This window comes from Neophocaena asiaeorientalis, unplaced genomic scaffold (genome assembly GCF_003031525.2).
Source record: "Neophocaena asiaeorientalis asiaeorientalis breed wild unplaced genomic scaffold, Neophocaena_asiaeorientalis_V1.1 scaffold78, whole genome shotgun sequence".
NCBI classification, from domain to species: domain Eukaryota; kingdom Metazoa; phylum Chordata; class Mammalia; order Artiodactyla; family Phocoenidae; genus Neophocaena; species Neophocaena asiaeorientalis.
This window is the reverse complement of record NW_020175018.1, coordinates 2,875,228-2,889,623: the sequence shown is the minus strand read 5'-3', so window position 1 is coordinate 2,889,623 and position 14,396 is coordinate 2,875,228. Positions and strand designations below refer to the sequence as shown.

The window sequence follows — 14,396 nt, the reverse complement described above, 5'->3', positions numbered from 1 at the left end:
GCATGAGAAATGCTTTAGCAACTATGACGCTCCATGAGAAGGCGGTCTCTCTCCTCTGGCTCTTTCTACTACGAAGGAAAACAGTCACTGGTCATATGAGTTACCTGACCAAACAGGCCTATGCTCTAATGGGGAGGTCAATGCTTTGGGTCAATGAGACCAGTCAGTTTCCTTCATTGCAGGACTTCTCAGAACCTTGAACGTTCTACTGCACATGGTGGGTTTTCAGGAGGGACTCGTGTGCGCAGCATTTCCCAAGCTCTGATAACCTTTCTTTGCGGCATGTTTCTTAGGACTAGTGTCCTCCAGAACACACCTTAGGGAATGTGGAGTCCCTGCTTTTTCAGCACATTTGTCTAAACCTGGCCTACAGGAACAAGAAGGAAAGGGGCAAAGGAATGAATAGTAACAGGTATCGGCAGCTGTGTTTTACCTTCATTATCTTCTCCGCGTCCTCACCATAACTCCATGACGTAGTATTACTTTCCCATTTTTGAGAAGAAGAGATTAAGACTAAGCGAGTTTAAGTTGCTTGTCCAAAGGCACTCGGCGTGGACAGGATTCCAGCACGGATCTGCCTGTCTGTCCCTAAATCCCTGCTCTTCCCTTTGCTGTCCCGTTCGTTAGTTGGAAAGGGTTGTGTGAACACATTGTCCAAAAATGATAAACATTACCCCAACTGCCCCTCCCAAATAACTCCCTGACACAGCTCTGTCATTTCTGAAACACAAAAACAAAAATCAAAACGAGGAAAACAAAACAAAACAAAAGGCTCTGCCTTCATTAAAAAAAAAAAGTCGGGGGAGGATTTCATACCAGTGACGGGCTGTCAATAAAAATAACAAAAGAAAGGGAAAAAAGAAGACCTTCCTCAGAAGGGAGGAAAGTGGCTGAGGCCAGTGGGGGAAGGGACACAGGTAAATTTTACCAAAAAAATGCTCACAACCTGGGTGAAGGTGGAAACACCCCCTCTCCCCATGCAGAGATAACCAGATACTTATGAATTTTCTTTTCTTCTTATACATATTTAATTCATTTACTTAGAGACTCAAGTTCCATGTAGAGGTAGGTCCTTAAGTGATCCCACAGTCAGTCCTCCAACTGCTGCCCCCGCGGTCAACTGAAAGGGCCCCCGGTCGTGCATAATGGGGCATAGTAGGTACCCCTCAACCGGGACAGAGAAGGCCAGAGGTGAAAGGGCTGGTGACGGCTCCTCTCCTGGCTCTGTCCCCTGACCCACGGCTTAACTTTTGTGGCTGCTTAGCTGCAATCGTGCCATGGGCTGTGGAGATAATAACAGGCAGATTGTTTATAAATCATTCTGAGCTGCTCAGATGGGGACAGCCAGAAGGACAGTGCGCTCAACACCGGAAAACGAAGGGAAAGCTACTCCTGGCACACCAGCTTCGGGATCGCTAGAGAAGCGAGGCTGAGAGAATGATCGAGATAAGACTCGTTTTCCTGCCCAGTAACGAGGCTCCTGCGGGAAGGGACCCTAAAAGGCTCTTCAACCGCGAGCTGGTGATGTGGGGGGTGCAGCCCTGGGAGGCAAAGTCAGCAGCTGCGGGTCTGGCTGACCATCTGAATGGCCAGGTGAGCTGAGAGGGGTGTGGCCAGTGGGCGGCCACCTGCCAGCCAGAGCGGGACCCAGGGCCTGGTGTTTCCAAATCCTCTGATGTGTTTAAGAGGAGGAAGAACTGTGGGCTTTAATACTTACTCTTCTGATAGTTAAATGCTACAAGTAATTAAAGAAGAGGCCGAATGAGGGCCAAACAAACACAAGTTGTTTGTGGCCTAGTCTGGCCTCCGGGACACAGCTGTTTTGACACCTCTGAGGAGAAGGGAAGAGCTTTGACCTGCAAGTCCTGCGAACTGGATTCCAATGCCACTGGGTTCTGCATCCTAACCCACTGGGCGACGCCGGGAAACACCTCCCCCACCTGGACCTTCGGTTTCCCATCCTCAAATGAGGACGCAGAACCAAAGAATCTCTTCCAGCCTCGCAGCTTTCAGGGATCAGGTTAGCGTCAGGACAAAACAATATATGTAATATATAATTTCAGAGTCCCTTGGAATGAGAACACATAGACTTTGATAATCCCAAGATGGCTGCATCTCCATCACTTAACTCAATCTCACTGACTAATGCTCATCAGTGAACAGCCATGAAAAATCCTTTTCTCTCCTGGATGTGCCTGGTCCTGGTGGGCAGAGTGTGGCTCTTCGGGGCAAAGTGGGACTGTACCTCCCATTGCCTGGATGGCCGTGACTCGCTCCCTCTGTCCATACCTCACGGGACAGGGGTGACCATGAAGCCAGTGTGGGTCCCTTCCTCTTCCCTCTCATCCCTCCTAGTTCTTGAGAATCACAGACTGTTCGAACTGAAAGGAACCACAGAGAACACGGACCCATCGCCATCGTTATTTCACATGCGGGGAGACTGAAGCCCAGAGAGGAGGAGGGCCTGGAACGTTGAGCCCCAGTTCAGTGCTTTTCCACAGCGGAGCAAAGAACTCAGCACATACTCACTGACGGACTTGCTTCCAAGGTTAGACACTTCTTACTGTTTACTCTGGGCACGGGAACTGCTAATTAACGATTCAGAGAAGCCAGTGCTGGGCTCAGTGAACTAGGGGATGGTCTTGGTGACTGGCTAAGGATGAGAAAGCATTGCAGAGAAGGTCTGATGGATTTGCATTTTCCATCGACATTGTTTCCCTGGGTTCTGAGAATTAACTTACTTTTACAGCCTGGCGAGCCAGGGATGAAAAAGCCCTCTCAGGGTGAAATACAACGAGTGATATTTAAGGAGCTCTTTTGCCGCCGAAGGATTGCCACAGACTTTGCGCAACAGAAGCTAGAGACGGTGGGTGCAAAACAATGTGGGTTTTGCAATCACCTTTTGTGTCCTCTGTGGTAGCAGGGGTGTGGGAAAGGCTGGGGTCCCCCTCCCCACTCCTCTTTCCTCTCCTGCTCCCAGGTATACAGGTCAGGGCTGAATTGCCTTTCAGAGGGCCTTGCTCGGGGGGAGACCACAGAGACCCCAACTCTTTAAAACAAATGTCAGAGATGATGCGGGACCCTGAACCAGTCCTTCTGCTTGTGAAAACCCAGAGGGTAACATGGAAGTTTGGACACTGTGGATGTACCAGATGAGCTCCGAGGCTTCTCCCAGCTCAAATCTAAGAACTTCATGCAGAATTCTGTGCAGAAAAGCACCACCATCACATCAGCAAGTGGTGATGAATACTCTCTATCAGTACATTATCTTTGCACAGTGCTTAACAGTTTGTAAGAGCACTTTTGCCTGCAGTGCACCATTTAATCCTCACGACCACCCTACGGGGTAGATATTATTACCCGGTTTTATTCCAAAACAGACAACTGAGACTCAGAGAAGTGAAGTGCCTTGTCCAAGGACGACACAGTCAGGAAGGGGCAGATTCAAACCTAGGTAAGAGTATCATTAAAGCTCATATTCTTTCTAGGAAACAGCATCCTCTCTTAGCTCCAAACCAGGTGCATTAACAGATGCCAGATCAAAGGTACTGATGCAGCAATGTCATGCGGCTAAAAGACAGACCCCGAGACCACTGGGAGAATCTCTCAGGAGCTAGGTGTGGGGAAGACACAGAGGTTTACCCAACCCTGAAATATACAGTGCAGTGGGGTGAAGCGAACAGTAGTCCCCCAGCATCCCCCTAAATTCAGAAGGGTTATAACTCTTGCCTGTGCTACTTAGGAAACAGAACATTCCAGTATTTCAGAGCTGAAAGAGAGCTAAACCACCTCTCCTCTCTTCATTCCAAGGAGGATGCTGAGGCCCAGAGAGGGAAAGTGATGTTCCCAGGGTCATCCTGCAGGCCGCCGCCAGCTCTGGGACCACGAGCCAGGTGAAGGAGGTCTTCCTTCCACGACATGTTCCTGCTGCCCTCCCGCACCCGTGGAATTCAGAGACGTGTGGGCCTCCCGAGCCCAAAGGCAGAGTTGACCAGAGGCCAGAGGATAGGGAAGGGAGAAACACACAGACTTTTTACTGCAACACATATGGCTGCCCGGTTCCAGAACCCCTTCTTCTCCACTTGGCTACAAAACGGCCCAGGGCGAGCCGACCCAGGGTGCCTTACCTCTGCTCGGCAGAGCTGTAGGTCTCCCCTCTCTGGCAGCTGCTCAGGGTGACGGGGTCAAAGTTGTCGAAGGAACGGAGGGCCACCCCCGAGATGGCGACCAAGGGTGAACTGAAGCTCACACGTACCGCCTGGCTGTGGTAGAAGGGCTGGCTGAGGTCGTGGACCACAGGGATAATCAGGGGATTGTTCCTGCAGCTCAGAACATGGAGGCCTGTCAGGGGAAACAGAGGGCCGAGGGGCCAGGCTCATTACTCACGGCCAGTCACGCCCTCCCCAACGGGCCCTTCCCGAAGCCCCCAGACCCTTTCATGTCACTGCACAAAAGCACCATTGGGTGGCCAGTGGGGATTTTGAGTTTGATTGAAAGTTTCTTTGTCTGCCTTTTTCTCTTGGTTCCAAATCTTTCCAATCCCCTTGCCTCACTGCCCCCTAAGCTTTCCCTTCACCTAGGGCTCACAGCTCCTCCCCCTCCCCCAAATGGCCACCCCTTGGCCAAGCACCACTGGCCCTCACTTCCCTCCCACATTGCATGAGGGCTTGCTGGTCTGAGTTGCTAGTTTTCAGGCTGCCTTCCCGGTCTGTCATATAAATGATGGAAATAATTCACAGAAATAAGTCATTCCCGGCGTAAAAAGCCTACTCTCATTTTTAATCTAGGAATCTGGGAGCAGCTCTTGTGAGGTAAGGACCTCTGTACCCACTCTGCAAAGAGGAGACAGAGAATCACGACCAGGAGGTGGCTTTCCAGAGGGAAACAGAAAAGCAAGCCATATGAAGTCCAAGGAAAGTCCAAACTTGCTTCACTCAGAAGCTCTCAGTTCTTTCTAGAAGTCCCCGGGCTTCAAAAAGGAAGTGGGGGGCTTCCCTGGTGGCGCAGTGGTTGAGAGTCCGCCTGCCGATGCAGGGGACACGGGTTGGTGCCCCGGTCCGGGAAGATCCCACATGCCGCGAAGCGGCTGGGCCCGTGAGCCATGGCCGCTGAGCCTGCGCGTCCGGAGCCTGTGCTCCGCAACAGGAGAGGCCACAGCAGTGAGAGGCCCGCGTACCGCAAAAAAAGAAAGAAAGAAAGGAAGGGGGGAGGGAGAGGGACGGGAGAAAAGGTACATCAGAAGGGGAGGGAAGGGAATGATGGGGTTGGTTGGAGTTCAGTAAAACTGAAGCTGGCTCCGGTGTTTGACGGACATCAGTGCCATTTCTTTACTATGTGAATCCACCGAAGCCCTAACACTCACTCACTCAGTGCCTGCATCTAAAGAATGGGATGATCCTAACCATGTCCTGGGAGGCCTGCGGGTCCCCTTGTGTGGTCCACTGTCTTAGAGCTGCAGAGCCTCCGCAAGGGGTGCCAGGAAGCTGAGGACACAGGACAGGAGACCCAGCGGGGAGGGACATGTGGACACCCCAGGCATCAGCTAGCAGGGTCTGAGGATCTTCGCTGGAACCTGACTCTTCCCCGCTCCTCTGGAAGTCTCTCCGCAGAGCCCTTTGTGATGCCAGGACCGCTATGAAAATGTTTGCTTCTCACTTAGGGACATTTCCCGGGAATCCAGAGAAATCCAGCAGGGTTTTCTTCTTCTTCCTTATTAAAGGGTCCCCCTCGCCTTGAAAACTAACCAAATAAGTAAACATAAAAACAAAACAAACCCCCTCCTGCTGCCTTGGCTTCTGCTTGACCCCGAAGTGACCCCTCGCATGCTTGCTTCCTACGGGTCTTTGAAGTGAGCTCCCTGTGGAATGGTGCGGGCACAGCTTTGAAGCCTGGACTTCAGCACTGGCTTGGAATTCCAAACTCCTGGCCTGGCTGCCCAGAGGTAGACGGGGCAGGGTGTCTGGGAAGTGTGGGAGGGGGTGATGGGACTTCCTGAGCGCTGGGTGTTGTGCTCTGCACGGGTCACAACATCTCAAGTAATGGCTCGTTTACTATCACGGACACCACGGCTATAGGGTGAAGCACAGCAGGCGATGATTCTGAAAGCCTGGCTCCCCGGCTCTCCTGCTGGCTCCTCCCACGTGACCCGGGCCTCTCGATGCCTCTCTTTGGGTCTCGGGTGATGACACATAACGGGAAAGAACCTTTACTCAGTCTCCTTCCCAGGGTCTTTTGAGGATCTCACGGGATGCCTGAGGGTAAAGGCGTTGGGTAGAAGGGAGCTATTGAAAGGAGGACTTTGACGTGAACCCCTTATGCCCACACCTGTCAGATTCGGGCTTCTCTGGATACACAAACACATCCTGATTTGAAGGCAACCAGAATGGCAAATAGAGAAGCAAGAAAGAGGAAAGGGGAGGAAAGCGCTCATCCTCAGCCGATGCTTACAACCACGCACAGGCACGTGCGGAAGCAGGTACCGAAAGCACGCCGCACCCGAGGGCAACGCTCACCTAGATCGTGGCTCTGGTCTTTGGTGTCAAGCAGCTGGACGCTGATGGTTTCCTGCTTTTGATCCCCATAATAGGTCCCATCGGTCACCAGGTGGACAATGACAGCCGCGGCAACCATCGGCTGAGAAAAGTACGCCTGAAATGCAGAGGACACAGGAGGCTCACTCACGCAGCCAGGCGTGCGGCGCGGAGGCAGCCACGGGGCGGGGCTTTGAAGGAGAATCTTCCATTTCAGGAGCTGGACTACTTATCACGGTCCCATGGTGGGAACAGGTGGGCAGTGAAACCTCAGCGTGAAGAGCACAGGCTCTGAGGTCAGAGATTGTTCTAACGTAGCTTCTGCTCTTTCCAAGCTGTGTGATGTCCACTGGTGGCTGTGCTGCTCTGGGCCCAAGTTCCCTCACCTCCAAGCGATGGATACGTAAATAGCTACATCACAGGATGGCTGGGAGGCTCCAGTAAGATACTGATAATAAGGGGTCTGGCATACATTAAAACCACGCAAAATGGTACTTATCATTATCCATCACTTCTCCACGCTAACTAACCTCTGTACTACGTGCCGAGGAGACAAAGGTAAATAAGATATATGCTCTTGCATTTCTGTGGACGGTGGAGTTCAATGTAGGTCAGTAACACACAAATCAAAACTTGAAACAATCACGATCCACAGTCAGGAAGATGGGCCCACAGACAGCTACGGAATACCATGGCACTTGACAAGAGCCATCCAATAGATGGCCACGCGTGGAGGACCAGAAGGGAAGGGACAGTCCCTTCTCTCTGTGGGGGTCAGCGAAAACTTCAAGGAGAAGGCAGTTTAAAAGGCCTTGAACAATGATGGTCTTCCAGGCAGACAAATGGTATCTAAACTCTTGGCCAAAATAAGACTGACTGAAGGCATCCCATGAGCAACTAAGGGATTCCGTTCCAGGAAGCGTCCCGCTGCTAAGTGTTTTCTTCTCTGTCCTTACAATTAACATCCTCAGTGGGTAGACAAAACCACCTTGAGAAAGGGTCACAGGAGGCAGTGCCTCCTGGGGGCCACTGCTGGAGAATCTAAGGCTCTCAAAGCTTTGACTTACCCGGAGCCAGAAAGTGGTCTGAGCCAGCTGGGAGTACGGGTAGCTGATGGTGCAAGGGTACCAGGCATGCTGGGAAATGCCTTCACTGAGATCTATCACCTTGGTTCGACACACCTGGAAAAAGATAAAGGGAAACAAATGTTTTAGAGGGTCTCAGAGGTTGAGTTAAATTCAACGCGACAAAACTTTACTATCCACCTATTTTGTTCTTGACACTGCAGGAAGAAATAGGGATGAACTGACAAGAGTCTATTCCAGGAGCCCACATTCTAATGTAGAAGAGAAAATCGTCAATGTTATTAAGGAAAGGACAGATAACACGTTTTGGTGGTAGAGATGCCAGAGACATTCTCGTGGGGACGAGTCCTGGAAGAGTTGACATTTGAGTTGGGTCTGGAAGAACAGGGTAGCTACGAAAGGAAGGGCATTGCACATGCAGGGAATAGAAGCAAGGGCTCAGAGGAAAGCAGAAGCCCAGAATGATTAGTGACAAGCTGCCTGGTATAACAGAGCTTGGGGAAAGGGCATCAAAGGCAGGCCTGAGGGGCTTGGATCTCACAGACTCTTGAATACCAAGCAGACCACTTTAGAGCAAATCCGTAAATTGTGCTCAGAGCTACATTAATGAGAGAACAAAGACTATGACGATACGAGCATTTGCTTTCCCCAAAGAAAATCAGCTCTACCATTTGTATAGATTTGCACACACACACACACACACACACACGTTCATTCTCAATGACAGATATATCAAATGGTTTTAAAAGAAACATGAAGCATGTATAGACAAGTAGTATTGTTCAAACTGAGGAGTATCTTGTGTATCCAAACGTCCTTTCATTCCATTGGTTCATTCATTCATTCCAATAACATTTATTGAGTAACTGCCATTTGCCGAGCACTCTGGGACAAGACGGCAGATGGGTCAGATGCTACGGAGCTTAGAGTGACGGTGTGTACAGACATTCATCAAGGAATCACGTATGCATACATTACTATAAATTTTAGACTAGAAAAGAGCTAGGATGGAAAAGGAGAGGAAGAGCCGAGATGTTCTTGAGATTGGTCAGACTTTTTGCAGAAGGTCATCCCACATTAGAGCTTTTCCTCGGACCTCTAATGAGGCTCCTCTGTCCAACCTGCCCCAGGAATTTGGGCCTGTCATTCCATTCCACACCTGCGGGTCTCAGGCTACGGATCTAAAATGTAAGGCCAACCTAAAGAACTCTAAGGTCTTATACGCTATGAAAAAAAGTGAGATAATCTGATCTCAATCATGTAAAACAAACGTACACAAGTAAAACAAACAAAAAGAAAGGGAAGGGCTTCCCTGGTGGTGCAGTGGTTGAGAGTCTGCCTGCCGATGCAGGGGACATGGGTTCGTGCCCCGGTCCGGGAAGATCCCACATGCCGCGGAGCGGCTGGGCCCGTGAGCCATGGCCGCTGAGCCTGCGCGTCCAGAGCCTGTGCTCCGCAACGGGAGAGGCCACAACAGTGAGAGGCCCGCGTACCGCAAAAAAAAAAAAAAAAAAAAAAGGGAAAAAAAAAAATATATATATACAAGGGTCAAGACTATGCATTCCGTATTCATTCCAGCCATGTCTATAGTAGCAAAAGATTAGGGAGAGTTTATATGTTCACCTGTTGAAGAAGGGATGAATAAAATATGATATATTCATATGATAGGATTCTGTAAGCAAAAGAATATTAAGAGGACTGAATGGGATTCAAATGTAGTGATGATCCTAACAATATTTAACACCTGGTTCAGTAGGGACCCTGGCCAAGCAAAACGGAAGCCCTATTTGTGAGTTCATAGATCTCAACATGGGGAGACTGCAAAGGCATAACACTGAGTGACTAAAAAAGAACAAGGTTGTAAGTGCGTTATGACGCTCTTTATAAAAATCATGGAAAGCGAGACTATACCCAGGGATTCATATACATGAGTGTAGAAGAATTAAAAATAGCATGGAAAAGTTACACATCAGATTCACTTATCAAAGCCAAGCTGAAACACATGGCTGCACTGTGATCCACAATTGCAAGATGCAATGCTTCTTTTTAAAATAAACTTTCTGTTTTGGAGTAATTTTATATTTACAGGAAACTCGCAAAGGTAATACCAAGAGTTCCATATATGCTTTACCCAATTTCCCTTAAAGTTAACATCTTCAGCTTATTCTTGAAACCTCAAATAGAAGAAGAAAATTTTTTTGTCACCTGGGAAGTTCTGCAATGGTGAGCTGGATTAGAGACTTGGTTCTGGTTCAAACTCCCTCACAATTTGATGTGTGACTGTGGGCTAGTTATCTCCGCTCTGTGGACCTCGGTTTACCTTTCACATCTGAATGTTGGATTGGGTCATAGGTTTTCAAGGTGTTGCCTATAGATTCCTAGGGTTGCTTGGAGGTATCAGTCTGAGGGTCAGGATGTGAGAAGATGTACTTAGCTTCTGCTCCACTGTTTCAACCAGATTATCTTCATTCAACTGCTTTATATATCAAGCTGCCTTGTAATGTTTCATGAGAGCTTCACTGCTTTAAAAACATTGAAAAGTACTGAAACTTGTTCATCGCCAAAGTTTCCCTCCCCCCTCCCCAAGGTGTCAGTGGGTCCTGGGAATACAGTATTAGTTTCCTGAATGTCACAGGTAACGTCCTAAGGAGAGTAAAAGTGCCAAGAATCAGCCATCTCACTGGCCAGGAATTAGGTGTCGGCTTCGGTTACTCACATCTCTAGAAGCCTAATACCGAGAAGACTACGGGTAAAACAAGCCACTTTAATGGGCTGGAAGACGTTTTTCAAGTTTATTTATTTTTTCTCGAAAACAACCGAGACTGAGCTCATGCAGCTCTGCCAGTAGATTGTGTTACATTCTTACAACAGTGCGAGACTCCGCATAAACTATCTATGGCATTTGAAACCCAGGCCAGCAATCTGACATGTATCGTTTTGGAATTCTTTCCCCTGTGTTCTTAGCTGCCTGTCCCCCAGCAGAGAGTGGTGGAGCACATCTCTGGAGTGCTAGGGCAGGGGGCTTATCTCTGCAACTACGGCATTCACAGTCAGAGAAGGCTCGGACTTGAACAAAGCCCTCTCGCTACTTAAACCTGGTTTCCTCTTATCTTGTCAGCTCCATCAGCACCAGACAGGACTTCAGAGGAACGAGCTGCTGTTATTTTATTCTCCTGGGTTCCTATTTAGTTTTGTGTTTGTTTCAGGCTGGCTGCGATCCTGACCAGGGACAGTCAAAGTAGATCAGAGAGGAACAAACAAATCCAGCTGAACCTTTGCCCAAAGCCCCAGCTGATCTTAAAACCATCTGTGTTCCTGGGGAGGTGCGGGGAGGCTGCAAACACTCACAAGCCCCCAGCTTTTACAGACCTTGCATGAATTTGCTCATTCAGCAGCCATTTATGGAAGACCTATGGCACACCAGGCTCTCTCTGAGAGGAAAAGAGCCTTGCCTTTGGCCAAAAGGATGGTCACACACCTAAGTGTGATCCCCAGGTACCTGATTCTGTGGGGATGCCCTGCTTTCATCCACCCACTTTTTTGCACCTTCTAAAAGAGCAAATCCAATTCCATAAAATATTACTGAGCAGTGTAGACTTTACTGAACATTTTGTGGGGGAACGAGGCGAGTTACATCGCACACCCCATGTGGACTCAAGCTCTCACACCATCACCCCAAGTTCCTCCTCACTCACCATCACCTTCGCCCAGTTTCTTCAGTGACCTTTTCAAGCTCTCCCACTCCTTCTCCCTTCCTAATCTGCACCTCTCTCAAATCCCAGGCAGAGCCGTTCTGTTCTCCCTCCCATTCTCTGACACACAAATCCTTCACATGATGCCAAGGGCTCTACCTTGCCGCCCCCAGCCCCAGAGATGTCACGGGGGTGATAAGAGTAACACTTTTAGCCTCTCTGTCATGCTGCTATGAACAAGATCTGTTCCTTCCCTATACATCACTCACTGGTTTGTGGAATACATCACGGAGGCTCTAGAAACATACTGGCAGCCTCTAGGCTTCAGGTTCTTCTAGAAAGATAAGGAGGGGGTCTCCTCTAGCTGAAACTGATCTTTCTGCACTGCCCACTCCCATGTTCATTGCAGCATTAGTCACAATAGCCAAGATGTGGGAACAACCTAAATGTCATCAATAGATAAATGGATAAACTAAATTTGGTGTATGCACGCAGTGGAATATTATTAAGCCTTTAAAAAGAAGGAACTCCTGCCATATATGACTACACAGACGAATCCTGAGGTTATCCCGCTAAGTGTGACAAGGCAGTCACAGAAGGGCAAATACTGCCTGATTCCACTTACATGCGGTATCTAAAATAGTCAAACCCACCGAATCGAACAGTGGAATGGTAGCTGCCAGGGGCTGTGGGGAGAGGAAAAAAAGGAGTTGCTATTCAACGTATAAATCAACAAAAAGTTTCACTGAAGCAAGATGATCAAATTGTAAAGGTCTGCTGTACAACGCTGTACCTATAGTCGATAATATTGTATTGTACACATAAAAACTGAAGAGGGTAGATTTCTTTTCAAGTGTTCTCATCACAATAAAATGAAATAGAACAAATATTGTTTTGAATGACTAAGATATTGATATTTACTGAATTACTGAATACATTAATAAATAAATGATCCAGTGAAGGGGCAAAAAGAGAAATTCATATAATATTGCTAGGCAAAGAGCAGATGTGGTTGGGCTTGCAAGCACCCTCACTCAGGTCTTTTCAGGGTTGGAGGAGGGATTACCCAGCATCTTCTTGATTACTTCATGGACAGAGAACTCACTTCCATTTACAAAGAGCCCAGTTTACCTTTGGACGGATTCTTCCCAACAGCCAGGGGAATGTGTCTGGCTGCACTTTCTCCTCCTCTTTTCTCTAAGCAGCAACACACTTACACGCTTCCTTATTTTAGAGTTTTAGAGTTAGAAGGACTTAAATAGGTCATCTGCTGAGACCATTCCCTTTTCAGTGGTCAAGGGAGGGCAAGTGTCTTGCACAATACAAGACAGCAAGTAAGTGGCAAAATTAATATGAAAGTACACATTTTTCTGGTTCCCAGAACTGATGCCCTGCCCTCACCTATGTTCTGCACCCTCTATATCCCACCTTGGTTGTGCAGAACCATCTCCAGTGAGGTTTCTACCCCTCCCCCAAGAATTCATGGCAGGAATTCTGGTGCTCGTGTCGCTCTCTTCTGCAGGAAGCCCAGCCCTACGTCTTGGATGGAAGCTGAGACGGTCACTGCCTTTCATCCCCATCTTAGGGCCTGCAGGAACCAAGGAGTGAGCAACCCCGTTTTCCCCTTGACCTTGAGGGGGAAGGTCTCAACTTGAGCACACTCCCTTAGACTCTCTGTCATCTTCAGAGATATCTGTGCTTACTTCAAATACCAAACAAGAGACACAGGGGACCTGGGCTGTTTCTGGCTGTCACTTATTAGCTGGACATCTCTCCCAACCTGTCTCCCCATCTATGAGGTGTAGTGGTTGCCCCCGGCGCTTAAGGACACCCACAGTAATACTATCCACCAAGGTCTCACGGTCACAGTATCATTTAATCCTCTCAATTACTCTGTAAGGTTGGAATTATCCCATTTTTCTGATGAGGAAATGAGGCAAAGAAGCTTTAACTAACTCTTTCAAGGTCATGTATCCAGTTGTGTATGAGAACTGATGCTGGACTCCGATCAGCATCAGTTCTCACGTTCTGTGTACTCAATCACATGGCACCACGACTGCTGCTGTCTTGGTTAAAACCTCCGCTGCTGTCTTGGTTAAAACCTCCGCTTCCGCTGATGGAGAAGAGGGTACCGATTACCACTCTCTTCGTCTCTAGTCACTCCACACACCGCACTCTCCCTGCTCCAAAGGTCCCCATAATTAACTTTCCAGAGTGAAAAACTCATCACGTCGCGTTGCCACTTATCACACCCTCCACGGCGGTCCGTGGACCACAGGATGGAAAATTTCCTAGACACGGCTTACAAAGGCCTTCGGGAGCTGGTTCCAGCCACATCCTCAGGTTCACAGCCAGCTGCGCTCCTGCCTCACGCAGCGGGCAGGCATCCACGCCGCTACACCGTGGTGCTCGCTTCCCGCTGGAGGACCCTTCCCCCCAACACGCCGTGGACTCCACCACTGTGACGTTGTGCCCAGATTTCCACCCCACTGCAGTGGACGGCCCATTCCGTGAAATACTACACACACTTCAAAGCCAGTCTCAAATATCAGCCCTCCTCAGAAAGCCTTGGCTCACCCCCCAGGCAGAATTAATCGCTCCCTCTGATGTGTCCATATAGTTCTTTATATATACCTCAGTTACAGCACTTGTCAAGTTGGATTATAGTTGTTTAGAGCGCGGTCTTATCCCTTTAAACCCTGAAGGCTTCCAAGGTGAGAACCAAGTTTTATTTATCCTCAAATAAATCCTAGCAGATTGCCCAGCACACAGGACACAAGAGGTACCCAGTGAACAACAATAAGCACAGCAGTGTATACCGCACCGACTGGCTGTTCTATGCGGGCCCTGCTTCCAGGACTCCATACGCACGAGATCGCACAACCTTCAACTCTGTGAGGTAGTACTGACACTATACCCACTGAATAGGTAAGGAAATATAAATATAAATATATTAAATATAAATATAATACACCTATATTTATAATATAAATGTAATATATTATAATATAAATATAATACACCTATATTTATAATATAAATGTAATATATTTATAATATAAATATAATATAAATATATTACAAATATA

General features: G+C 48.4%; 1 protein-coding gene across 1 annotated transcript in view; it reads right to left on the bottom strand.

The window, feature by feature from the left end:
• The window catches only part of PAPPA (pappalysin 1), a 225,850-nt gene that overhangs the window by 70,680 nt on the left and 140,774 nt on the right, over positions 1-14,396 (bottom strand). Inside the window, exons 11-13 of the mRNA XM_024762187.1 lie at positions 7,598-7,711; positions 6,513-6,648; positions 4,128-4,341 (exon numbers count right to left, since the gene is read on the bottom strand). Of these exons, the coding sequence (XP_024617955.1) occupies positions 4,128-4,341; positions 6,513-6,648; positions 7,598-7,711 (464 nt within the window). The remainder of the gene's footprint in view (positions 1-4,127; positions 4,342-6,512; positions 6,649-7,597; positions 7,712-14,396) is intronic.